A 24694-nucleotide genomic window follows, 5' to 3' on the forward strand; every position below is an offset into this window, starting at 1 on the left:
CTGAAGGGACTGTTACCATATTTTCTATGACTCTACTTGGGTCACAATTTGGCAGACCTTGCAATTTAACTAATGTGTGCATGTGTCGACTAGATACAGTGAGACACAGTTCTAAGCCAAATGTATATTAATGCTGCAGTGGTATTTTTTCTTTTGTAGGGAGAAGCTGATGGACTGGAAGGATTTCCTTTTGATAAAAAGCAAGCGGAATACTACCATGATCTCATATCCTTACTACCTATTAGAGATGAATTGTTGAAAATCAAAATTCTGCAGATGCTGGAAGTCTCAAATAATAACAAAATGCTGTTTTTATTCCGCTTGTCAGGCGGCATTGTGCAGAGAGAGAGAAACAGCTTTAACATTATTATTGCTTGATTGATGGTCATTTTTCTATCCAATGTTCCATAAGTCCTGCATTGTGATTCACATTGTTTGTCCTTGACTTTGATTATACCTATCTCCAAGACTTCCCTGGACTGATCCATTTCATTTATGTGGATAGGACAGTGGGCCACATGATTGCACCTTCTTTAAGCTCATCCAAAAAATCCACAGAGCTGGGGAAAGGGCCACTCGCTGAATTCATTAAAAAAAAGGTACAGTAAAACTCCGATAATCGGGCACCTTCAGCACTTTGCTGGCATGGGGCTGGTAGTTTTTCCGGGCTATTGGATGCTAATTCTATCAGTACCGTGACACGTTGTTAAATTGGTTTTAGCTTTTATGGCCGACACAGTGGCGCAACGGAAGAGTCGCTGTCTTACAGCGCCAGAGATCCGGGTGCGATCCTGACTATACAGAGTTTGTACGTTCTCCCCTTGACCTCGTGAGTTTTCTCTGGGTGCTCCAGAGTCTCAAAAGCTCTGAGAGTATCTTCACCAGAAGTACTCTCGCAGCTCAAGAAGGCAGCTCACTACCACATCTCACAGACAATTAGAGATGAGCAATAAATGCTACAGGCGACTAAACCGTTTTCTGACCAGCTAGTGTGCTCCTTACCTCCCATTTACCTCATTGGGGACCTTTAAACTATCTTTAATTGGACTTTATCTTGCACTAAACATTATTCCCTTTAACCTGTATCTGTACACTGTGGACAGCTTGATTATTATCATGTATAGTCTTTTCATTGATTGGATAGCACGCAACAAAAAAGCTCTTCACTGCACTTTGGTACACGTGACAATAAGAAACTAGACAAAACTAAAATGCTGTCCTTGCCAGCGAGGCACAGAGCCTGAAAATGAATCTTGCGTACGAAAAAAATCACGATTTCGTATATCTTTCAACCTACATTGCTCCAAGGGGAAGAAAAAGCCCAACCTCTCTATTCTTGCCTTCAAGCTGAAATCCCCCATACCTCTCAAAGTTTTAGTCCATCTTTTCTGTACACTTACTTTTTCTAAAGTGTCTCAGACAGAATTGAATGCAAAAATCCTGTTGTTGGCAAACCAGTGTTTTTGAGGTTATTTCCCTGCTTTGTCACCACTCTGCTCCAAGGGATTGGACACTCGTCACTTGACTGGATACTTGTCCTTATTCAGGGTTGGACGTGAACCCAAGTCTCCAGCATTGAGGGGCTGATGTCTTAACTCACTGCTTCACCCAATTTTCCGAAGATAATTAATTATAAGCACTAGATTTTCAAATTATTTAAAAATTTTATGCAAGAAAAATGTAAATATATAATTTAATAACTAAGTTAGGCAATCAGGCCATTAAACAACATAAGCAGTTTATAGGAAACAATTTGCCACAGACACCAACAGCAAGGAACAATAGGCGTACCAGCACCTTTTTGACTACAGTAAAACACTGGTCCTGAGTATTTTTGCCCCATATTGAGGCCATTACTTCATTGCAGTTGTGATACACATTGCTCCCCTTTTACATAATAATAGTCCGAGTGAATATATCCCTCTGACCAGTATTTATATCAAATCTAAATGTGGTTTACTAGTTTTTTCATTGCTTTGCATAGGGTTATACAGGAATATTTTTAACTGAAGATCTTCTCCTACTGCTAGGTGTGGTCTCTTGTTGGTATGGGCCAGAGATACTTGCAGAAGGGGTATACCACCCTGACATTCCGTGATGGGGATTACTACTGCTGCTATTTTCTCTGGTTTGAGAATGAAGTTGTAAGTATGTTTTATTTTCAATTAGTGTTTCAAAGAACGAGGGACTAACCCATGAAAAATGCACTACATAATAAGCAAGCATACAGCTCTTTCCGAGCTGTCTAATTGTATCTTTCATGTAGGAAGGAATCACTTTCGACTGGCATTGTTCCTCAGTGAAAAGTAATATATTTTTGAGCTGGAAAGGGTGCAGAGAAGATTTATGAGGATGTTGCCAGGACTTGAGGACTTGAGCTATAGGGAGTAGTGGGGCAGGCTAGGACTTTATTCCTTGGAACACGGGAGACTGAGGGGTGATCCTATTGAGATGCACAAAGTCTTGAGGGGAATAGAGAGGGTAATTGCACACTGTTACCCAGGGTAAGGGAATCAAGAACCAGGTGACATCGATTAAAGGTGAGAGGGAAAAGATTTAATAGGAACCTGAGGGGAAACCTTTTCACTCAGAATATAGTGTGTGTATATAATGAGTAGCAGTGGAGATAGTTGAGGCAGAGACTATAACAGTATTTAAGACACTTGAATGGGATACATGGATAGGAAAGGTTTAGAGGGATATATGGGCCAAATATAGGCATATAGGACTGGTGTAGATGGGATTTCTTGGTGGGGATGGGCATGTTGGGCCAGTGGGCCTGTTTCCATTCTGTATGACTGACTCTATGACTATTGCATTCTCAAGGAGGATCTTATTTGACTTTGAACGAAATTTCTAAGCATTCCTCCTCGTGTGTGGAACTGATATTGCATGGTGTTTATACGAGAGAGCCCTAATTTATAATGATCTACTCACAGAAAGGTTACAGTATGGACGGAGGCTATTTGACCCAATGAGTCTGTGCAAGAGCCATGCAGCTGGACCTTCTCCCCACAGTTATGCAATTCTTCTTCCTTTCAAGTACTTATCTCGTTCCCTTTTGAATATCACAATGAAATCTGCTTCCACCAGCCCTTCAAGAGTTCCTTCCCGTTCTTCGTCATTAATATATAATTGAAAGGGTTAGTGCTCGTACAGATCCCGGGGAAATACTGCGGTAAACTTCCCACCGTCTGAACAATAACTGTTCATTACGGTTCCCTTTCCTGCCACTTAAACACATTCCTATCCTTGCCGCTTCCACTCCTCTAACTACATGACAGGTTTATTGCTTAACACGCGATTAAATGTCATTTGAATATCCATCTACACATTTCCTTATCAATCATCTGTAACATCATCAAAAAAACTTTCCATCTAGTGAGTGAAGGGTGATTTGCCTTCAACAAATCACTGCCATCTTTCATTACTCAATTTGCATTTGCCCAGGAGATCCCCAGTGTCGTCCCTGTTTAGTGTGACCTCGCAACTTAAGAATGCACCTTTGCTCCTCCTCTCGCCACGTACTCGCTCACTTTCGCACCACGAGCTTGCTCCCCTCGTGACGTATCCTTGCCGTTCCCAACAGATAGTTGCACCACCAATTCTCCCACCATGCTCGGCATGCTGCATTTTTGTTTGTGCGTCCACTGTAAACATTTCTTGCACTTCTTATTTATCAGGGATACAAGTTACCGGTCATAGAGCTGCCTGTGCTGTCCGATGACTCTGCTCCCATTGGGATGTTGACCGGAGATTATTACAGGTGAAACCTTGTTTAGTTCTAAAGTTGGGGTGTTGGGGCAGGGTGGAAAATCTGAAGCAGTCTTGCATTAACGTAGAAACAAATAACTGCAGATGTTGGTTTCTAGCGAAGATAGACACAAAATGCTGGAGTAACTCAGCAGGTCAGGCAGCATCCCTGGAACAAAAGGATAGGTGACGTTTTGGGTTGGGACCCTTCTTTAGACTTAAAGTGATTGGTGACATTTCGAGTTGGGATCCTTCTTCAGACTGAAAGTGATAGGTGACGTTTCAGGTCGGGACCCTTCTTGAGATTGAAAGTGATAGGTAACATTTTGGGTGGGCACCCTTCTTCAGACTGAAAGTGATAGATTATGTTTCGGGTAAGACTTTCAGTCTGAAGAACGGTCCTAACCTTAAACGACACCTATTTTCTCCAGAGATGCTGCCTTACCCTCTAAGTTCCTCCAGCACTTTGTGTCTATCTATGCATTAATGTACCATCATTTATATTTAGATGTAAAGTGTCATGCTGGTAAACTGGAGTGTCAACCTAGTGTGCATGTGCAGTAATAAAAGTGTAGTGTACTAGACCAGTACAAGAGAATGTTTGACAGTGTTATTTAAATTGTGCTTCTGAGCTGCAGGCTGAGGTGAGGCTGAAAGCCTGGGACTCTTTAGTCAAGAAAAATGAAGGATCATGTTTAAGTATCTGAGTATTAAGGGATAAAACAGGGTGAATTGTGACATTATATTCAGAGTTCCTGGGGCTATGGGCTCAAGATTTTAGTTTAGAGATACAGTGTGGAAACAGGCCCTTCGGCCATCGACCAGTGGTCACCCATACGCTAGTTCTATACAAATGAACCTTCGTGAAGAGGGAATCCGACCCAAAAATCATGATTTTTCTCCAGAGATGCTGCCTGACCTGTTGAGTTACTCCAGCACTTTGTGTCTATCACTAGTTCTACTTACTAGGGACAATTTACAGAAGCCAATTAACTCCTAAACCCGCATGTCTTTGGGATGTGCGCCAAGGTGCCGCCCCAAAAAAATGAAAGGGTAATTTGTAGACCTTATTTTAAAACATATTCATTCCCGGAGATCAGCAGCTCCTCCGAGGCGAGGATTTATGCCCATCTCTAATTACAGCTGGAGTGAAGGTCGTGCTTGACCGATTCAATCTTTAGTCAATCTCAGTAGCATGGCACTGCGAATTTAGAGCAGAGCAGTGGGTTGCTCTTTGGTTTGTGTTCTGGAACACCATCTTTTGATGTTAGTTTAGTTTAGAGATACAATGTGGAAAAAGGCCCTTTGGCCCACCAAGTCCGCACTGACTCAGCGATCCCCGCACACTAGCATTATCCTACACACTAGGGACATTTTACAATCTTTACTGAGGCCAATCGACCTACAAATCTGTATGTCTTTGGAATATGGGAGAAACCCGGAGCACCAGGAGAAAACCCACATGGTCAAAGGGAAAATGTACAAACTCCGTACAGACAGCACCCATAGCCAGGATTGAACCGGGGACTCTGTAAGGCTAATTAAGGCTGCAACTCTACCGCTGTGCCACAGTGCCGTCAAATTTGTCCAAGAGTAGTACCTTTACTTTTTGAACTGACAAAATAAATTTGTAGATTGAATAAAGTAAAAGATCAAATAAAGGTCACAGATCAAATATTCAAATGGCTAGTTCACACCTAGTAGTTTAATAATTTATTTGTGGGATAGTTCTTGTCATGTTTTATTACCTCAGTTAAAAAATACACAGCTTCATTATATGTTTTCCACTCCAATGTAGGAGTGATTGAACCCAGTGATCTCTTTTCTTCCCAGGAAACTACTGCGATACTATGGCAAGAACCACAGCTTGGAAATGACAAAGTGCTTTGAGCTGTTCACCATCCACCTTGGTGTGGTACCCGCGGACTTTATCGTTCAGCAATGCTGTGATCTGGCACGCAGGTTGTGGGAGCCCTCTCGCATCCCCCTCTTCTGAAACAAGACCAACATTGGACGTCCAGAGAATGTTTTTTCATTGTGGAGAACGGATGTTAATAGTGAGGACTAGCCCGCTGAAGTTTTAGTTTTAGAGATACCGCATGGAAGCAGGCCCTTCAACCCACCGAGTCCACGCTGATCATCCATCACCCATTCACGCTAGTTCTATGTAATTCCACTTTTTCAGCACTAGCACTATCCTACACACTTTACAGAAGCCAGTTAACCTACAAATCTTTTGAATGCGGGAAGAAACTGGAGCACCCGGAGAAAATCCATGCAGTCATCTACACCACTGGAAAATTATCAAACGGCTTGGCTCAAGTTATTGCTAAGCATACACACTCAATTTTTAGTTTGAGGGTTACGACAAGCTAAGGTGAATGACGAGCGGGGAATCAGTGGACGGATCTGTTTGACTCCTTCACTATTTATTCTCCCCCCCTCCCTCATGCTCTCCCTAATCTAGGTACTGCTAACCGGTCCCGAATCTGGTTTGGGGGCAATCTGGAGGGTGAGATTCAATCCTGGATTGATTGTGGATCAAAAGAGTTGCAGACGCAGAGTGCAACTGGTGAGGAATTGTCAGAATTCAGCCATAGTTTAGTTTAGTTTATTGTCACGTGCACCAAGATACAGTGAAAAGCTTTTGTTGCGTGATAACCTGTCAGCGGAAAGACTATACATGATTACAATTGAACCATCCACAATGTTAGAGATAGCGGATAAAGCCAATAACATTTGGTGCAAGATACAGGAACTAAATCTAGGTGTCTGATGTGTACTCTGTACATGGGGGTGGTAGACCCTCTGCTTCTCCCCATCTCTCGACGCATCTCTCTCTCCCCCTCTCACCCTCCCTTCCTCTCCCCCTCCCTCCCCCCTCCCCTGAATGACTGAATGCCTTTATTTGTCATTGGTAGCACTGCATACGACGAAATTATTATTGCCACTCCATTGGTGCATAATATACTAACATAAAAGCACAGGATACAATTTTAAAACAATGTTATTTAACTAGGGCTTAAGATAAATAAATAATCAATATTGCAAAAAATCAATAAACAATGGTGATAGTAAGGTAAAATGCGAGCTAGGTAGCAGCATGGAAGAGTGCAGCATGAGTAATACTCAGTAGCTTTTCATATTGAGTGTGCAGATTGCTTTGGGGAAGAAACTGTCTCTTAGTCTGGAGGTGCGTGTTTTGGCTGACCTATAACGCCTGCCAGAGGGCAATAGTTCAAACAGGTGGAGACCGGGGTGTGTGGAGTCTTTAATGATGTTAGTGGCTCTGCTGAGGTGGCGTGAGATGGCAATATCCTCCATAGTGGGCAGCCGGTGATTCTCTCTGCTGTTTTTACCACTCTTTGGAGCGTTTTCTTATTTGCAGCAGAGCAGCTGGCATACCACACTGACATGCAAGATGTCAGTCGACTCTCAATAGTCGCCCGATAGAAGGCCACCAGCAGCTCCTTCCTGGTGTTGTGCCTCCTGAGCACTCTCAGGAAGTGGAGTCTCTGTTGTGCTCTCTTGACAGTTGCAGTGGTGTTGGCCGACCAGGAGAGGTCCTCAGATATGAGGACTCCTAGGAATGTAAAGGTCTGCACCCTTTCCACCCACGCCCCATTTATGCAGAGCGGGGCCGGGGCTGGGGCTGGGGCCGCGTCCCGTTTCCTCCTGACATCAAGTATTAGCTCCTTTGTCTTGGTTGTGTTCAGTGTCAGGTTATTTACCGAACACCACTCTGACAGTCGCTGTATCTCATCCCTGTATGCTGACTCGTCCCCCCCTAAGATAAGCCCGACGACAGTTGTGTCGTCAGCAAATTTAATAATTGTGTTGGACGGGTGGGCGGGTGTACAGTCAGAGGTGTATAAGGAGTAAAGGAGTGGACTCAGCACACAGCCTTGAGGTGTACCAGTGCTTAGTGTGATGGGGGAGGTTTTAACACTCTGTGGGCGGTTTGTGAGAAAGTCTTTGATCCATGTACAGATGGAGGGTGAGAGGCCTAGGCCAATCAGTTTGTCGATTAAAATGTCTGGAATGATTGTATTGAATGCCGAGCGATAATCAATGAATAACATCCTCGCATAGCTTTCCCGATGTTCCAAGCGGTGTGAGTTGCTATGACTACGGCGTCCTCAGTCGATCTGTTATCTCTGTAGGCAAACTGATATGGGTTGAAGGAGGAAGGTAGACTGGTTCTAATGTGATGCAAGACTAGTTTCTCGAGGCACTTCATAATCACTGGTGTAAGTGCAATCGGTCTATAATCATTTAGGTCCTCAGGGACTGTTTTTTTGGGAATAAGAATGATAGTGGCTGACTTTAAGCAGGGTGGTATAATAGCTTGTGACAGAGATGTTAAAGATCTTTGTGAAGACCCCAGCAAGTTGGTCAGCATATGCCTGGAGTACTTTACTCGGTACTCCATCAGACCCAGCAGCCTTACTTGGATTGACCGACCTCAGCACACGCCTCACATCCTGTTCCTGTAGTGTGAGTGTGTGGGTGTTAGAGGCGGGTGGTGGCAGCGAGTCAGAAGTAGGCCTGTTAGCCTCACACCGGGCGAAGAAACGGTTAAGCTCCTCTGCGTCGGCATTTACAGTGCTGTTGGTACTGCCTTTATAGTTGGTTGCCACACTCTTCGTGGGTTGTTGTGTGACAGGTGGTCCTCGATCCTCCTCTTGTAGGTCACCTTGGCCTCCTTTATGCCTCTCTTCAGGTCAACTCTCGCGGTGCTGTACTGGGCTCGGTCACCTGACCTGAAGGCGGTGTTGCAGTTTTTAAGAAGTGTTTGGACGTCCCTCGTCATCCAGGGTTTCTGATTGGGAAACACCCGGATGCGTTTATTGACTGTAACGTTGTCAATGCAGCTTTTAATGTAAAAAAAGCACAGTTTCTGTGTATTCCTCCAAGTCCCCTTGACCGAATAAATCCCATTCTGTGTGATCAAAGCAATCCTGTAGCTGGGATAGGGCCCCCTCGGGCCAAGTTGTGATGGTTTTGGTACTTGGTTTTGTTGTTCTTCCGAGGGGGGTGTATGCAGGAAACAGGAGCAGTGAAAGGTGGTCTGTCTGGCCAAGGGGAGGGAGAGTTACAGTTCTGTAAGCATGTGTAACGTTTGAGTAAACATGGTCTAAAGTGTTTTTCCCCCTTGTTGCACATTTCACATGCTGGTAAAAGTTGGGGAGTACTGTTCTAAAACATGCTTGATTAAAATCCCCTGCTATGATATGTGCACCGTCAGGGTGGGCTCGCTGCTGTTTGCTTACAATGGCTAGTAAGTGGCTGAGAGCAATGGTAATATTAGCTTCGGGAGGAATGTAGACAGCAGTAACTACCACTACACTCAGCTCTTGGGGTAAATAGAAAGGTCTACATAAAACTGAGAGAGCTTCAAGATCAGGACAACAATGTCGGGTAACAATCCTGCTGTTGGCACACCAGTCATTGTGTGGATAGACACACAGCCCCCCTCCTCTGCTCTTACCCGACTCCTTGCTTCTGTCCTGCCTGTAGCTAGTGCGGCCTGCTAGTTGCACTGCAGTATCAGGGATTAACGGGTGTAACCAGCTTTCGGTTATAATCATCAAACAGCAGGTACGGACGACGGAGTTAGAAGCGATCAACAGCTCCATTTTATCCATGACAGATTGGGCGTTTGTGAGGAAAATACTCGGAAGCGGAGGTTTGTGTGGTTGCTTCCTTAGCCTAGCCAGTAATCCTGCCCGGCATCCTCGCTTCTGCTTCCTCTCTCTTCGCCGTCCAACTCACAATCCAAGGTGACCCCTGTGGTCTAGCGATGCCCTCTATGTTGTAAACCCTCTGAAAGTCACTTGTGATGACTAAATTGTAGCTTAGTCCGATGTTGATTAAGCCCTGTTGACTATACACATAGTCTGCTTCACACAGATTTAAAAATGCAGACATAAGCAAATAGACACACCAAACTGGAGAGCATAGAGCCGCTGCACTGGCGTGCGCCGCCATCTTCCCCTGCCTCACTGTTCCTGACATTTTGGAGCTGCTTGTTAAATTCTTTTCCTTGCTTATTTATATCCTCCTTCATTTTGGCTATTTGGGCACGGAGTGCACAGTTTTCTTGTCTCAGTTCTTCCAGAGTTCTCTTCATCTCAGAGGTGGTGGTCTCGTTTTTCATCATCAGCTGTTTGAAGTCCTCTTTCAGCTGGTGGGAGTATTTAGCCTGTGCTTGTTTGAGTTCGGTGAATTCAAGTTCTAGCTGAGCCAGACTCTCTCTCTGCTGGCGGTTTGAGTTCTAAGGTGTAGGAGGGGCAGAGATGGCCAAGGCGGCAGTTGTCTCTGGTGAGCTCCCGTCTTCATAATTATCCTGGTGGGTATTGGTCCTTATTTCATTCACCTTCTCTTTCAGCAGGAGGAAAACCTCTTCAAAAGAGTCCAAGTTTTCTGTATTTCCCTGTATCACGATCTTACCCCTATTGTAGTAGGAAATAGTAAGGAGAGGGTCATCATTGTCTAGGCTTTGATCTTTACATACTTTCAGTCTGCCCCCATGTCCGATACCCTCTCTATGGACATGTGGGTAGTTTTCGAGCAGAGTGTCCCTCCCGGAATGGATGTAGTTAGTGAAGAATGTTGTTACTCCCTCGATGTCTGACGTAATCAACGTAGAGGACCTCCGGGTTTTCCTGGAGAATTTTCTCCTTATGTTTTTCTTTTGCGTGTTCGATTTTGGATTTAGGCGGATATACCATTTCCCAGCTCTGTGCTCTGCATGCTGTGCTGCTCTGATCTGTCTGCAGCATTTTCATTTATTTCATTCATTTATTTTTCTCCTTTTTTTTCTTCCGAGTTTTCGTGTTTCATACTGTCCCACTTTTAGGTATAGTTTTTCAGGGGTTCATCCCAGATGCGGCTATTTTTGAGTAAAATTAAGTAAGTTCTGGTAGTGCAGGCTTTCTTGGGTTCGGGCCTCGGGTTCGGTCTACCAGCCTCGGGCTTTTTCAGTCACGAGATTTCTCAGGCTGTTACGGCTTTCTGGGGCTATGGTAAATTCATGGCCCTCTCTCTCTCTCTCTCTCTCTCTCTCTATGTGTCTTACTCACCGGGTTCCCCTCGCATTTCTCGGGACTCCTCTCTCGCTCTCTCTCAGACGACAGCCCCCATCTGTGTGCACTCTCTGTGTCTCTCTCTGTCTCTGTCTCTCTTCCCCCCCCCCCACCTCCCTTCTTTTGTGACGATGACCTTTGCCCAGTTAATCAGTAACGCAAGAACTATTTTGAATATTTCACAGCAACTCAGTTATTGCGGAGGTTGTAATATGAAGTTATATACTCATTAAATATTTGTTATGTCAAAAAGACCTTTGGACCAAGCAGAACAGCTGGTGAGCTCGGAGCTGCTGCTGCATCCAAGAGAGATACCGTGATTGGTTATTTTTATGAAATTAAATTAGTTTTGCATGTCAATAAACATGATCAATACAATAAAATAAACACTGCTTCTTCTCACCTTGAACATTGACGATATTTTGATGTTGAGAAATTGTGTATTGTCGAAAGGTCACAAATTTAAATGTAGTTTATTATTGTTACATGTACCGAGTTACAGTGAAAACCTTTTTTCGTGTGTTATCTAGTCGCAGAAAATCTATACATGATCACAATGAAGCCGTCCACAGTGTACTGTTACAGGATAAAGGGAATTACATTTAGTGCAAGGTAAAGTCCGATGGTCTCAAATGAGGCAGATGGGAGGTCAGGTCCGCTCTATACTTGGTGATAGGGTGGTTCAGTTGCCTGATAACAGCTGGGAAGAAAGAGTCCTTGACTGGTTAGCACGCAACAAAAGCTTTTCCCTGTACCTCGTGACAATAAACTGAACTGAATCTGGAGGTGTGGGTTTTCACACTTCTGTTTCTGATGGGAAAGAGGAACAGACAAGGTGAGACCGATCCTTGATTATACTGGTGGCCCTGCTGAGGCAGCATGAAGCGTGGACGAGGTCAGTGGAAGGGAGGATGATTTGGGTGATGGTCAGGGCTGCATCAAAAACAGTAATTTCTGCTGTCGCTTCCTGATAATAGAAAATAGGTAAGAAATTAGATTGCCTGAGTGTAGAAGAGATGAGCGATACGATGATAAAGTCTGATACAGGATCTGCTATTTCTCCAGTGATCTTGACTAATAAAGTCCACGTACATCATGCAAGAAAATTTACTTGGAGGTTTATCAGAAAGCTACAGAGGGCAGACATTTTTCACTCTAAATTAGTTCAGCTAGATGTGAAAATGGGATAACATGTGACCCTTAAAAATGATTGCCTTCCACAGCTTCTACTTGAAAGTCCATCCAGTTTATTTTCATTGGGTGACACAGTGGTGGAGTGGTAGAGTTGTTGCCTAACAGCGCCAGATCCTGACTGGGTGCGCCTGTGTGGAGTTTGTTCTCCCTGTCACTGCGTGGGTTTTCTCCGGGTGCTCCAGTTTCCTCCCACACTCCAAAGACGTAGTTTTGCAGCTTAATTGGCTTCGGTAAAAATTATAAATTGTCTCTAGTACGTAGGATATTGCTACTTGTTATTATCAATGTACTATTGAAATTGGGTTCTCCTTGTAATGGAACGGTAGGATTACATTAGCAAATCAATAAATTTATAATGCTTTTGTTTAGTTTTGTGATGCAGCATGTCAACAAATTGTTCGGCCCACTGTGTCCATGCTAACCATCGATCCCCCGTTCACTTGTACAATGCTATCTCAGTTTCGCATCCACTCCCTACACACTTGAGGTAATTTTACAGAGGCCAATTAACTTGCGATCTCCATACACTAGTTCTATCCTACGCACTAGAGACAATTTACAGAAAAAGCCAGTTAGCTTATAAACCTGCAGATCTTTGGGATGTGGGGGGAAACCTGAGCGCCCAGAGAAAACGGATGCAGTCTCTTGGAGAATGTGCAAACTCCACCATCAGACTGTACCCAAGGTCTGGATCGAACCTGGGTCTCTGGTGCTGTGAGGCAGCAGCTCTACCAGCTGCACCGCTTTGCCAGTTAGTTACTGCACACTCTTCTTCAATTTTACTGTATATCCTTTCTAACCGCTGTGTTAATAATTAGTGTCAGAGTTGTACAGCACAGAAATCGGCCCTTCGGCCCACCTTATCCACGCCGACCAAGTTGGGTATTGGGCGTCCATTTGCCTGCATTTGGGCCATAGCCCTCTTTCCCCTTCTTATCCATATCTGTCCAATGTTTTTTTAATTGTAAACACAAAGTTGAATGGGTGTAAATAGCTACACAATACCTTGTAGCAAAGAACTGGAGTCATATAGCACAGAAACATGCTGACCAAGATGCTTCATCTAACTGCATTTGCCCCATATCTTTCCTATCCGTTACTAAGGACTACTTGATCTGCAGTCCAATGCTTTGTCCAAATCTAGCATTCATCAGAATCTTATAGTTAATTGGTTTGCCAGAACAGTTGCAATAATTGTAATATTTTATTTTGTACAGAGAATTTATAAACAGTCCTTTTAACCCAGCATGTGAACAAACAACTGATAGATATTAAGACCAGTCATCGAGCCTTTGGACGACCTTAGACTTGCCCCGAGTTGCACAAAACATTTCAATGTTCCTCAATAAAGATTGGTTAACTGACAAACTCGTACCTTAGTAAAACGTTGATACAAGGAACTGCAGATGGTGGTTTACAAAAATAGACAAAGTGCTGGAGTAACTCAGTGGGTCAGGCAACATCTCTTGAGAACCCGGACAGGTGATGTTTTGAGTTGGGACACTTCTTCAGGCCTAACCCAAAATGGCACCTATCCATATTCTCCAGAGATGCTGCCTGACCTGCTGCAAAGTACTCCAGTACTTTGTGCCTTTTTCATATCTTAGTAATGTTTGTAAAGCTGCCCGTTAATCCTCTCTTATCTGCATCATTGAAGGTCACATTCTTTGCCCCTCCTCTATATACACTCATCCCCCATCCCCGACACCCACGATTCCCCTTTATCCGTCCTCTTTTATCCGTCCCAGGGGCCACAGTTTAAGAATAAGGGGTAGGCCATTTAGAACAGAGATGAGGAAAAACCTTTTTCAGTCAGAGAGTTGTAAATCTGTGGAATTCTCTGCCTCAGAAGGCAGTGGAGGCCAAGTTTCTGAATGCATTCAAGAGAGAGCTAGATAGAGCTCTTAAGGATAGCGGAGTCAAGGGGTATGGGGAGAAGGCAGGAACGGGGTACTGATTGTGAATGATCAGCCATGATCACATTGAATGGTGGTGCTGACTCGAAGGGCCGAATGGTCTACTCCTGCACCTATTGTCTATTGTCTCTTTCCGCTCCTCCCTTTCCCTCTGTCCTCTCCCACCCATATCCCCCCTCCGGCTTTACATTTCACTCTTCCCCTTCTCTCCTTGTCTGACACACTTTTTGATTCTTTTATACTTCTAATCTTTTTCACTCACTCCACCAATCTACCAATCACCTCTCCCCCTGGCCCTTCATCTGTATCCACCTATGACTTAGAAACATAGAAAATAGGTGCAGGAGGAGGCCATTCGGCCCTTTGAGCCAGCACCGCCATTCATTGTGATCATGGCTGATCATTCCCAATCAATAACCCGTGCCTGCCTTCTCCCCATATCCCTTGATTCCACTAGCCCCTAGAGCTCTATCTAACGGTCTTAAAACCATCCAGTGATTTGGCTTCCACTGCCCTCTATGGCAGAGAATTCCACAAATTCACAACTCTCTGGGTGAAAAGGTTTCTTCTCACCTCAGTTTTAAATGGCCTCCCCTTTATTCTAAGACAGTGGCTCCTGGTACTGGACTCGCCCAACATTGGGAACATTTTTCCTGCATCTTGCTTGTCCAGTCCTTTTATAATTTTATATGTTTCTATAAGATCCCCTCTCATCCTTCTAAACTCCAGTGAATACAAGCCTAGTCTTTTCAATCTTTCCTCATATGACAGTCCCGCCATCCCAGGGATCAATCTCATGAACTTACGCTGCACTGCCTCAATTACATGGATATCCTTCCACAAATTAGGAGACCAAAACTGTACACAATACTCCAGATGTGGTCTTACCAGGGTCCTATACAACTGCAGAAGAACCTCTTTACTCCTATACTGAAATCCTCTTGTTATGAAGGCCAACATTCCATTAGCTTTCTTGACTGCCTGCTGTACCTGCACGCCAACTTTCAGTGACTTGTAAGGCTTTGTAATGCCCCAACCTCTCTTTTCCAGCTTTCTTCCCTTTACTACAGTTTGAAGAGGGGTCCTGGCCTGAAACATCACTTATCCCTGTTCTGCAGGGATACTGCCTGAGCTGCTATTACTCCAGCACTTTCATAAGTTATAGGAGCAGAATTAGGTCATTCGGCCCAAGTCTACTCTGCCATTCAATCATGGCTAATCTATCTTTCCCTCTCAACCTCATTCTCCTGCTTTCTCCCCATAACCCCTGATACCGTGCCAATCAAGAATCTGTCAACTCAGACTTGAAAATATCCATTGACTTGGCCTCCACAGCTGCCTGTGGCAATGAATTCCACAGATTCACCACCCTCTGACTAAAGAAATTCCTCCTCATCTCCTTTCTACAGGTACCTCCTTTTATTCTGAGGCCGTGAACTCTGGTCCTAGACTCTCCCACTAATGGAAACATCCTCTCCACATCCACTTTGTTCCTTGGTAAACCAGCATCTGTATTTCCTTCCTTCTACACAGTTGCCTGCATTTAGCAAGATGTTGAGTAGATGTCCTACCAGCTGACCCCCTCCGTAAGGTCATTGACGACCTTCCCCTTCACTAAAGCAGCCAGGAAGAGCTTCTCTTGGTTGACGTTATGCACAGCCTGAGCATTCATGGCATCCATGCGGATAGCCTCATAGTAGTGTAGAGGTAGATCGAGGTGGTGCATGTCGTAGCCAAAGCCAGCCAGGTTCACCTCATCACAGAGGTGTAAGGCAGTGACGACCGAGGTCACTCCCAGTGTTGGAACCATCTGAGCAAAAAACACCAACGAGAGTTACATCAGTGCTGGGCAGTTCGGAGGTTATAGGAGCAGAATTAGACCATTCTGCCTACCATGTCTACTCTGCCTTTCCCACTCAACCCCATTCTGCCTTCTCCTCATTACCCCTGACACCCGTATTAATCACCCATAACTCCTGACACCCGTATTAATCAAGAATCTGTCAAGCTGCTCTGAGGTCTGGCAGGCGAGGACCTTCACAGTGAATGGTAGGGCCCTGGGGAGTGCTGTCGACCAGAGGGATATAGGACTAAAGGAGTAAGATGAGATCTTACTGGGCAGAGTAGGACAGGACATTCACAGTGAACAGTAGTTCATAGCTCAAAGGGGCAGAATTAGGCCATTCGGTCTATCGAGTCTACTGCCATCTCCCCGTAACCCTTGCTACCATTACACACCAAGAACCTGTCAATGTCTGCCTTCAAAATACCCAATGACTTGGCCTCCACTGCCGTCTGTGGCAATGAATTCCCCAGATTCGCCACCAGGTGGCGGGCCTGGGGAGTGCTCTAGAGCAGAGGGATTAGGACTACAGGTATAGGACATACCTTCAGAATGGAGATATGGAAAGGATGTACCTTTACAAAGGAGATGAGGAGGAATTTCTTTAGCCAGAGGGTGGTGAATCTGTGGAGAGTGAAAGTTGTACCTGTTTCCATCTCCACAGCCTGGAGGATGGTTCCAGAAAGCCCAGGTAGTTCATCGCTGTTTCCCGAATAATGTCCAGATTTAATATCCGGTAATTGTGTGGTTCCAAAGGAATCAGATCGGGCACCGATTGCCAAAACCACATCTTCTGCCAATGGTTCTGGAGAGGGCAAACAGACTAGTTTAGAGACACAGCATGGAAACAGGCCCTTCAGGCCATGGAGTCTGCACCGCCCAATGATCACGCCTTACACTAGTTATATCCTACATACTAAGGACCATTTTTAGAAGCAAATTAACCTACAAACCTGCACACCGTGGGACTAGGAGGAAACCGGACCACCCGGAGAAAACCCACACGGTCACAGGGAGAACATGCAAACTCCGCACGGACAGCACCCATAGTCAGGATCGAATTCAAGTGTCTGGCGCTGTGAGGAAACAATTCTACAGCTGTCCTACTGTGCCGCCTCAGCGAGCTCTTGAAGACTGCAAAGTCTTTTTGCAAATCTTGCTCCCATCTCTTTAGACTTTAGAGATACAGTGTGTAAACAGGCCCTTCGGCCCACTGAGTCCGCGCCAACCATTGATCACCTGTACACTAGCACTATCCTACACGCTAGGGACAATTTATAATTTTACTGGTCCACATTGGCTTCATTGTAATCTTGCATAGTCTCATCTTTGACCGGATAGCACGCCAACAAAAGCCTTTCACCGTACCTTGGTACAAGTGGCAATAATAAACTAAACTAGACATGAGCAGTTACCAGTGGCACCTTCCTGACCATGGCCTTTAACCATGTCAGGTCCATGCATTTGAACGTTGCCAGCACCAGCAGCGAGGCGGGATCGTAATCCTGGGGAGACTTGAGAGCACCCTCTGGGTACGCAATCCGCAGCGTGGTCTTGGTACCCACGTCCCGTGCGTGATCCGACACCGGCCCGTTATTCAGTCTAATGCGGGAGGAGGGAGAGAGAGAAAATCTCCGTCACCAAGAACATTTCGCAAGCTTGCACTTCTTTCAATAATCCTTTATATTAAGATAAATTAATCTAACTAATCTCGAATAGTGAAAGGCCTTGATAAAGTTGAATGTATGGTGAAACGCCTGGATAGAGTGAACGTGGAGAGGATAAGGGATCTTACAGAGGTGTATAAAATCATGAGGGGAATGGACAGGGTGAATGCACAGAGTCTTTTACCCAGAGTAGGAGAATCAAGAACTTGAGAGCTCAGGGTTAAGGTGAGAAGGGGGAAAGACTTAATAGGAACCAGAGGGGCAACCTTTTTACACAGAGGGTGGTTGGTAAATGGAACGAGCTGATAGAAGAGTAAAAGAAAATAACTGCAGATGCTGGTACAATATCGAAGGTATTTATTTACAAAATGCTGGAGTAACTCAGTAGGTCAGGCAGCATCTCGGGAGAGAAGGAATGGGTGACGTTTTGGGTTGAGACCCTTCTTCAGACTGATGTCAGGGGGGCGGGACAAAGGAAGATATAGGTGGAGACAGGAAGATAGAGGGAGATCTGGGAAGGGGGAGGGGAAGAGAGGGACAGAGGAACTATCTAAAGTTGGAGAAGTCAATGTTCATACCACTGGGCTGCAAACTGCCCAGGCGAAATATGAGGTGCTGTTCCTCCAATTTCCGGTGGGCCTCAATATGGCACTGGAGAAGGCCCATGACAGAAAGGTCAGACTGGGAATGGGAGGGGGAGTTGATGTGCTCGGCCACCGGGAGATCAGATTGGCCAACGCGGACCGAGCGCAGGTGTTGAGCGAAGCGATCGCCGAGCCTGCGTTTGGTCTCGCCGATGTAAATAAGCTGACATCTAGAGCAGCGGATGCAATAGATGAGGTTGGAGGAGGTGCAGGTGAACCTCTGTCTCACTTGGAAAGACTGTTTGGGTCCTTGGATGGAGTTGAGGGGGGAGGTAAAGGGACAGGTGTTGCATCTCGTGCGGTTGCAGGGGAAAGTGCCCGGGGTTGGGGTGGTTTGGGTAGGAAGGGACAAGTGGACCAGGGAGTTACGGAGGGAACGGTCTCTGCGGAATGCAGAAAGGGGAGGGGATGGGAAGATATGGCCAGTGGTGGGGTCCTGTTGTAGGTGACGGAAATGTTGGCGGAGGTAGTTGAGACAGGTAGACTAACAGCATTTAAAAGATATTTGAACAGGTACATAGAGAGGAAAGGTTTCAAGGGATATGGGCAAGTGGGAGAGGCTTAGGTAGGACTTTGTGGTCAGTATGAGTGAGTTGGGCCGAATGAGTTGAGTCATGATGTATGACTGCATGGACACCATGCCTTTACGGACACCATGACTGCACCACCGACGCTGCCCACGAGCTGAGACTGCTGGAGGTGCTGTCACCTGATAACGATGCTGTGCTGGTCAATGTACGGTCCGAGCCGGCTTCCAGCCAGGATGCCTCCATTCCCCACCACCACGCATCTCCTGCAGCCAGACAGCGCCGGCTCCTCAGGAATCTCTCCAGAAGCCTCCGGCAGCATCTCCAGGGTTTCCCGTAGCTGCTCTTCGCATCCTCTGAACCCGAAGGGTGGCTCGTACCTCCCGCTGCCCGGGAGTGAGGTCGAGCCCCATCCCATGAAGACCGGGACACTGCCAAGAGCTTTCCTTGGATACAGCTCGGTGAGTCTGGTGCGGCTGAAGTTCACCTTGCAGTGGCTGGAAACTATCCTCTGAGACTTGTTGTGAAGGTGCTGCAGAGAGAGAACGAGTGGAGTCATAGAGCCATAGAGTCATAGAATGCTACCGCGTGGAAACAGGTCCTTCAGCCCAACTTGCCCACACTGGCAACATGTACCAGCTGCACTAGTCCCACCTGCCCACATTTGGTCCATATCCCTCCAAACCTGTCCTATCCATGTACTTGTCTAACTGTTTCTTAAATGTCTCTTTTGGCAGCTTGTTCCATACACCCACCACCCTTTGTGTGTAAAAGTCACCCCTCAGATTTCTAAAGGATTTTAGACTTTAGAGATAAAGCACGGAAACAGGTCCTTCGGCCCACCGGGGCCAGCGATCACATTGGTCCCACCGGGGCCAGCGCTCACACCACACACTAGCACTAGCACTATCCTGCACATTATGAACAATTTACAGAAGCCAATTAACCTACAAACCTGTACGTCTTTGAAGTGAGGGAGGAAGCCGGAGCTCCCTGAGAAAACCCACGCAGGTCACGGGGAGAAGGTACAAACTCCGTACAGACAGTACCCGTAGTCAGGATGGAGCCCGGGTCTCTGGCGCTGTGGGGCGGCAACTCTACCGCTGCGCCAACATGCCGCCACAATTTTTGTTTAGAATGTAAAAACGAGAAACTGCAGATGCTAGTTTACAAACAATAACACAAAGTGCTGGAGTAACTCAGCAAGTCAGGCAGCATCACTGGATAACGTGGATAGGTGGCGTTTCGGGTCGGGACCCTCCTTCAGACAATACAATACAATACAATATATTGTAGTGGCCTTAGTTACCCCTCGCACAGCAAACTGTACCTCTGCCTGCTGGAACCAGACCTCAGGCTCTTCGGTCCACAGGGTCGGGAGTTTGAGGGCGACGGCCTCGAGGTCGGCAAGACCGAGGGCGGCAGGACCGGGTTGCGCGAGGGCGGCAGGACCGGGTTGTCCATTATTGTTTGACATCACGACGTGTGATGTCCGTCGAGGTCACCAATGTAGTGGCCTGGCGGAGGCCAGAGAAAGGCAAGACGCCAGGCAGTGTTTTGTGAGATTCTTTATTAGGCTGTGAGCTCCTGCCCACAGCGTAGTTCTCCTAGGGAATAGCTACTCCTTCCCTTGGTCTGGCTTTTAACCCCTCTCCCTGTCCGTCACGTAACGAGGGGGCTGACCCAAGGAGTGGCCCGATCCGCCACAATATCTTTATTGCCATTGTACAGGTGTACAACGAGATTGGGAATGCGGCTTCCATACGATGCAATAAATTAATTAGCTAATCAGTATAAATTTATACAACCCTGTGTGACAAAATAGAAACAGTTTAAAACAGTATAAAGTTCAAGTAGGTCTGTTCACTGTGCGATGTGACCATCCGGCTCAGCAGGACCGGTTCAGAGCAGCTATGGCCCTGGGGATGAAGCTGTTCCTGAGTCTGGAGGTGCGGGCGTAGAAGGCCTTGTACCATCTGCCCGATGGTAGAATTACCATTGCAGGGGTGTGAGGAGTCTTTGTGAATGCTGGTGGCTTTTCTGAGGCATCGTGTGTTGTAGATGTCCTCCAAGGCTGGTAGCTGTGTTCTGATAGTCCTCTGAGCTCTGTGGACTACCCGCTGAGCTCTGTGGACTACCCGCTGAGCTCTGTGGACTACCGTCTCTAAAGTCTAAAGTGCTGAAAGCGTTCTTGACCATCCTATCTACCTGTGACATCACTTTTAAGGAACGATGTACCTGTATTCTTAGATCCCTCTGCTCTAAACGGTCCCTATCTACATGTGACACCACTTTCAGGGAACTATGTACCTGCGCCCTTACATCCCACTGCTCTGCAACGCTCCCTGTCTACCTGCGACACAACTTTCTGGGAACTCTATGCACTCCTTAGATCCCTCTGCTCTACAACACTCCCCGTCTACCTGCGACACAACTTTCTGGGAACTATGTACCTGCACTCCTTAGATCCCTCTGCTCTACAACACTCCCTGTCTACCTGCGACACAACTTTCTGGGAACTATGTACCTGCATTCTGGGATCCCTCTGCTCTACCACACTCCCTGTCTATCTGCGACACCACTTTCAGGGAACTCTATACCTGTATTCTGGGATCCCTCTGCTCTACAACACTCCCAGAGCCCTGCCAATCATGGTGTTGGGCCTGCCCTGGATGAGTGCATTTGGTGGTCCCATCACTTACGCCCATTGCCTAATCAATGCCTCGGAGATCTCCCATCCTCTACCTCCATCTATGTCGTCCCTGCGCCAGCTCCCCCCCCCCCTCGCCCCCCGCCCCCACCTCGCCCGCGACTCCCCCCCGCTCACCACGCACCGCCATGCGATCGGCCGACATGCCGTAGAGCTGCCAGAGGTCCTGACGCTTCTGGTAGGCCGGTAGCAGCAGCAACAGGTAACACAGGGAGAGCAGCAGCAGAGACCCCAGCAGGGATCGCAGTCTATGTGGGGGGGTGGGGGGAAGAAGCAAACCAGAATCACGGTGAGGGGTCAAGGTATAACCAAGAGGGAGGCACAGCTGCGAGAGCATGATGTGGTGAAGATGGTGGGGAGATTAAGCCAGACGTGGGAGAGATGATGGGGAGAGGACAGATATGGGAGATGATAGGGTGTGTTTTTTTTCACACAGAGAGTGGTGAATCTGTGGAATTCTCTGCCACAGAAGGTAGTTGAGGCCAGTTCATTGGCTATATTTAAGAGGGAGTTAGATGTGGCCCTTGTGGCTAAAGGGATCAGGGGGTATGGAGAGAAGGCAGGTACAGGATACTGAGTTGGATGATCAGCCATGATCATATTGAATGGCGGTGCAGGTTCGAAGGGCCGAATGGCCTACTCCTGCACCTATTTTCTATGTTTCTATGTGGATGATGGGGGCAGATGTGTGAGGGGTGATGGGGGCAGATGTGTGAGGGGATGATGGGGGCAGATGTCATAGAGTCATAGTGTCCTACAGCACAGAAAGAGGCCCTTCGGCCCATCGCGTCCGTGCCGCCCGTTACCAAACACAGTCTAATTTTAATCCCATTTTCCCGCAATTGGACCGTAGCCCTGAATGTTGTAGCATTTCAAGTGCCCATCCAAATGCCTCTTAAACGTTGTGAGTGTTCCCACCCCTGTGAGGGGTGATGGGGATATGGAGGCAGACGTGGGAGAGACGATGGGATATGGAGGAGGAGATGGATGTGGGAGAGATAATGGGGAGATTGAGCTAGATGGGGGGTGATTGAAAGTGGGAGAGTTGATGAAATGGGGTGAGATGAGGAGATAATGCAGGATGAGGAACGGATGAAGGGGGGGGGGGGGGGGGTAAGCCCAGACGAGGAAGAGGACAGTGAAGATGGTACAAGGGGAAGGAACCAGTGGATGAGTGCAGGTGAGGCGCAGATGTTTGACTCGTTCCCAACAAACGTGCCTACCTCTCACTCAAGCACCTTCTAGGAGGATCCATCTTTACCGGAATTGCATCTGTTCAGCCCAGTAGGAATCTGGAATAAACGTTTAGAAAAGAGACACAAACTTCAGACGATTTGTCCTTCTCGCGATGGCCTCGTAATGGTTCAGTTACAACTCATGATCCACCCTGAGGGTGCTGGCAGGGTGGTGCAGCGGTAGAGTTGTTGCCTCACAGCGCCAGAGACTCGGGTTTGATCCTGACTACGGGCGCTGTCCACACGGAGTATGTACGTTTTCCGCGTGGGTTTTCTCTGGGTGCGTCAGTTTCCCCCCACACTCCAAAGACGACCACTGGATAACGTGGATAGGTGACGTTTTGAGTCAGGACCCTTCTTCAGACCCGACCACGTTGTCTCTCCATGTTCTCCGTAGCTGCTGCCTGACCTACTCCCTAGCGTCTGAGGCCCATTGAGGAAGCGCTGTGAACTGTTTTTGTATGTGCTGTTATGTTTGCGTGCTACTGTATGTTTCATTTTTTTCCTTAGTACCTAAACAGATGTACAGCACTTTGGTCAACGTGGGTTGTTTTTAAATGTGCTATACAAATAAAATTGACTTGACTTGACTTGACCTGCTGAGTTGATCCAGCAATTTCTGCCTCTGTTTTGTAAAACCGCATCTGCAAAGCGCTGGAGTAACTCAGCGGGTCAGGCAATATCTCTGGAAAACATGGATAGGTGACAATAGACAATATACAATAGGTGCAGGAGGAGGCCATTTGGCCAGCACCGCCATTCAATGTGATCATGGCTGATCATTCTCAATGATGTTTTAGGTTGGGTCTGAAGAAGAGTCCTGGCCCAAACCGTCTCCTATTCGGGTTCCCCAGAGATGAAGCCTGGTCCGCTGAGTTACTCGTTGTATTCTGCACCAGAGGTTATTGAGTTTATTACCCAGTGTAACGTATACAAAAGATCCCGAAGTACACGTCAGTAAAGCATTACTTCTGTACCAGGCTACCCAGATGGATGTTTGGACCCGTCAAGCTTGGGTTAGTTTACTTTAGTTTATTGTCACGTGAACCGAGGGACAGTGAAAAGCTTGTTATATACATGATTACAATCGACTCATTTACAGTGTACAGATACATAAATAAGGGAATGGCGTTAAACGCAAGTAACATGAACCAACCTGGGTCCACAGAGACACGATCTCACCCAGTCTACGATAGTCAGTTTGTGGATCCTCTCTTTTCCCGACAAAATCGCTTTCAGGAAGCCCCTTCTCAATGGATTTGTCACAAAATAGCTGGCTTCGGCGGGAGGTGCAGCGCTCTGATCATCCCAAGTGAACAGCAACTGTGCGCTGCGTGTTGTGCGCTGATGTTAGCTGGTGGGGGGTGGTGGGGGGGGGGGGGGGGTGGAACTGTGCTGGGGATTCAGCCCCTGCCTGTCCATCGACGGCCCTGCCGAGCCTGTGTCCTGTCTCCGAGCTCAGGCTCCGATCAACACGGACTGTGAGGTTCCCCACTCAACAACCTGCTGCCCCTTCAGTCAATCATCAACAGTGTTTTTCCACTAAATCAGCTGTCAAATATTAATCTACGCAGGACCTCCCCACAGCCATCATGCTATTAAACACCATGACCTCAAAATAAGCTCCGAACTACACAGACTGTGTGTAGTCTATATAGTACGTAGGGCATCATCTCAGCCTCAGAAGGCAGTGGAGGCCAATTCTCTGAATGCATTCAAGAGAGAGCTGGATAGAGCTCTTAAGGATAGCGGAGTCAGGGGGTATGGGGAGAAGGCAGGAACGGGGTACTGATTGAGAATGATCAGCCATGATCACATTGAATGGCGGTGCTGGCTCGAGGGGCCGAATGGCCTCCTCCTACACCTATTGTCTATCCTTGTTCGTCTTTGCACTATTACTGTTTGAGGTATATATAATATATACAAGATAAAGTTAAGGTGAATTTTTTTGGGTTGGAACCCTTCTTCAGACTGAAAGTAAAGTATGGTCGTCAAGGGGCTTTTCCCACAGAGATACTGCCTGACCTGCTGAGTTACTCCAGCATTCTGTGTCCATCTTCGGAATATGATGTGCTGTTCCTCCAGTTTGCACTGGACCTCACTCTGGCAATGGAGGA

At 46.7% G+C, this 24694-nt stretch overlaps 2 protein-coding genes across 4 annotated transcripts in view; one reads left to right on the plus strand and one right to left on the minus strand.

The window, feature by feature from the left end:
• Positions 1 to 12232, plus strand: part of hps1 (HPS1 biogenesis of lysosomal organelles complex 3 subunit 1) — a 34331-nt gene extending 22099 nt beyond the window's left edge. The window contains exons 13-17 of the mRNA XM_078413335.1: positions 160 to 225; positions 458 to 599; positions 2031 to 2144; positions 3684 to 3766; positions 5587 to 12232. Coding sequence (XP_078269461.1) covers positions 160 to 225; positions 458 to 599; positions 2031 to 2144; positions 3684 to 3766; positions 5587 to 5749 — 568 coding nt within the window. The 3' untranslated portion in view covers positions 5750 to 12232. The remainder of the gene's footprint in view (positions 1 to 159; positions 226 to 457; positions 600 to 2030; positions 2145 to 3683; positions 3767 to 5586) is intronic.
• st3gal7 (ST3 beta-galactoside alpha-2,3-sialyltransferase 7) lies at positions 11315 to 23940 on the minus strand. 3 transcript variants are annotated; one of them, XM_078413332.1, is made up of 8 exons: positions 23734 to 23940; positions 22566 to 22634; positions 21467 to 21590; positions 18815 to 19164; positions 17210 to 17396; positions 16441 to 16599; positions 15523 to 15761; positions 11664 to 11808 (listed from the first exon to the last, which is right to left on the minus strand). In XM_078413332.1, the coding sequence occupies exons 2-8, from the start codon at positions 22595 to 22597 to the stop codon at positions 11769 to 11771; spliced, it is 1131 nt and encodes a 376-aa protein (XP_078269458.1). In that variant the 5' UTR covers positions 22598 to 22634; positions 23734 to 23940; the 3' UTR covers positions 11664 to 11768. The 3 variants fall into 3 exon arrangements, with proteins under 3 accessions (XP_078269460.1, XP_078269458.1, XP_078269459.1); XM_078413334.1 differs by lacking the exon at positions 15523 to 15761 and having other exon boundaries at positions 11315 to 11808; XM_078413333.1 differs by having other exon boundaries at positions 11684 to 15761.
• Between the last annotated feature and the right edge of the window lie 754 nt (positions 23941 to 24694).

Source organism: Rhinoraja longicauda, chromosome 16 (genome assembly GCF_053455715.1).
Source record: "Rhinoraja longicauda isolate Sanriku21f chromosome 16, sRhiLon1.1, whole genome shotgun sequence".
NCBI classification, from domain to species: domain Eukaryota; kingdom Metazoa; phylum Chordata; class Chondrichthyes; order Rajiformes; family Arhynchobatidae; genus Rhinoraja; species Rhinoraja longicauda.

Bases quoted from the DNA above. Each gene is read 5' to 3' on its own strand.
- st3gal7 (XM_078413332.1), bottom strand. From the start codon at position 22,597: ATGGATCCTCCTAGAAGGTGCTTGAGTGAGAG. The intron at 16,600-17,209 runs GTAACTGCTCAT...TGCCCTCTCCAG, and splicing joins TGGTCAGGAAGGTGCCACTG to AACCATTGGCAGAAGATGTG. The intron at 11,809-15,522 runs GTAGGACATCTA...TTCTATTATCAG, and splicing joins CTTACGGAGGGGGTCAGCTG to GAAGCGACAGCAGAAATTAC.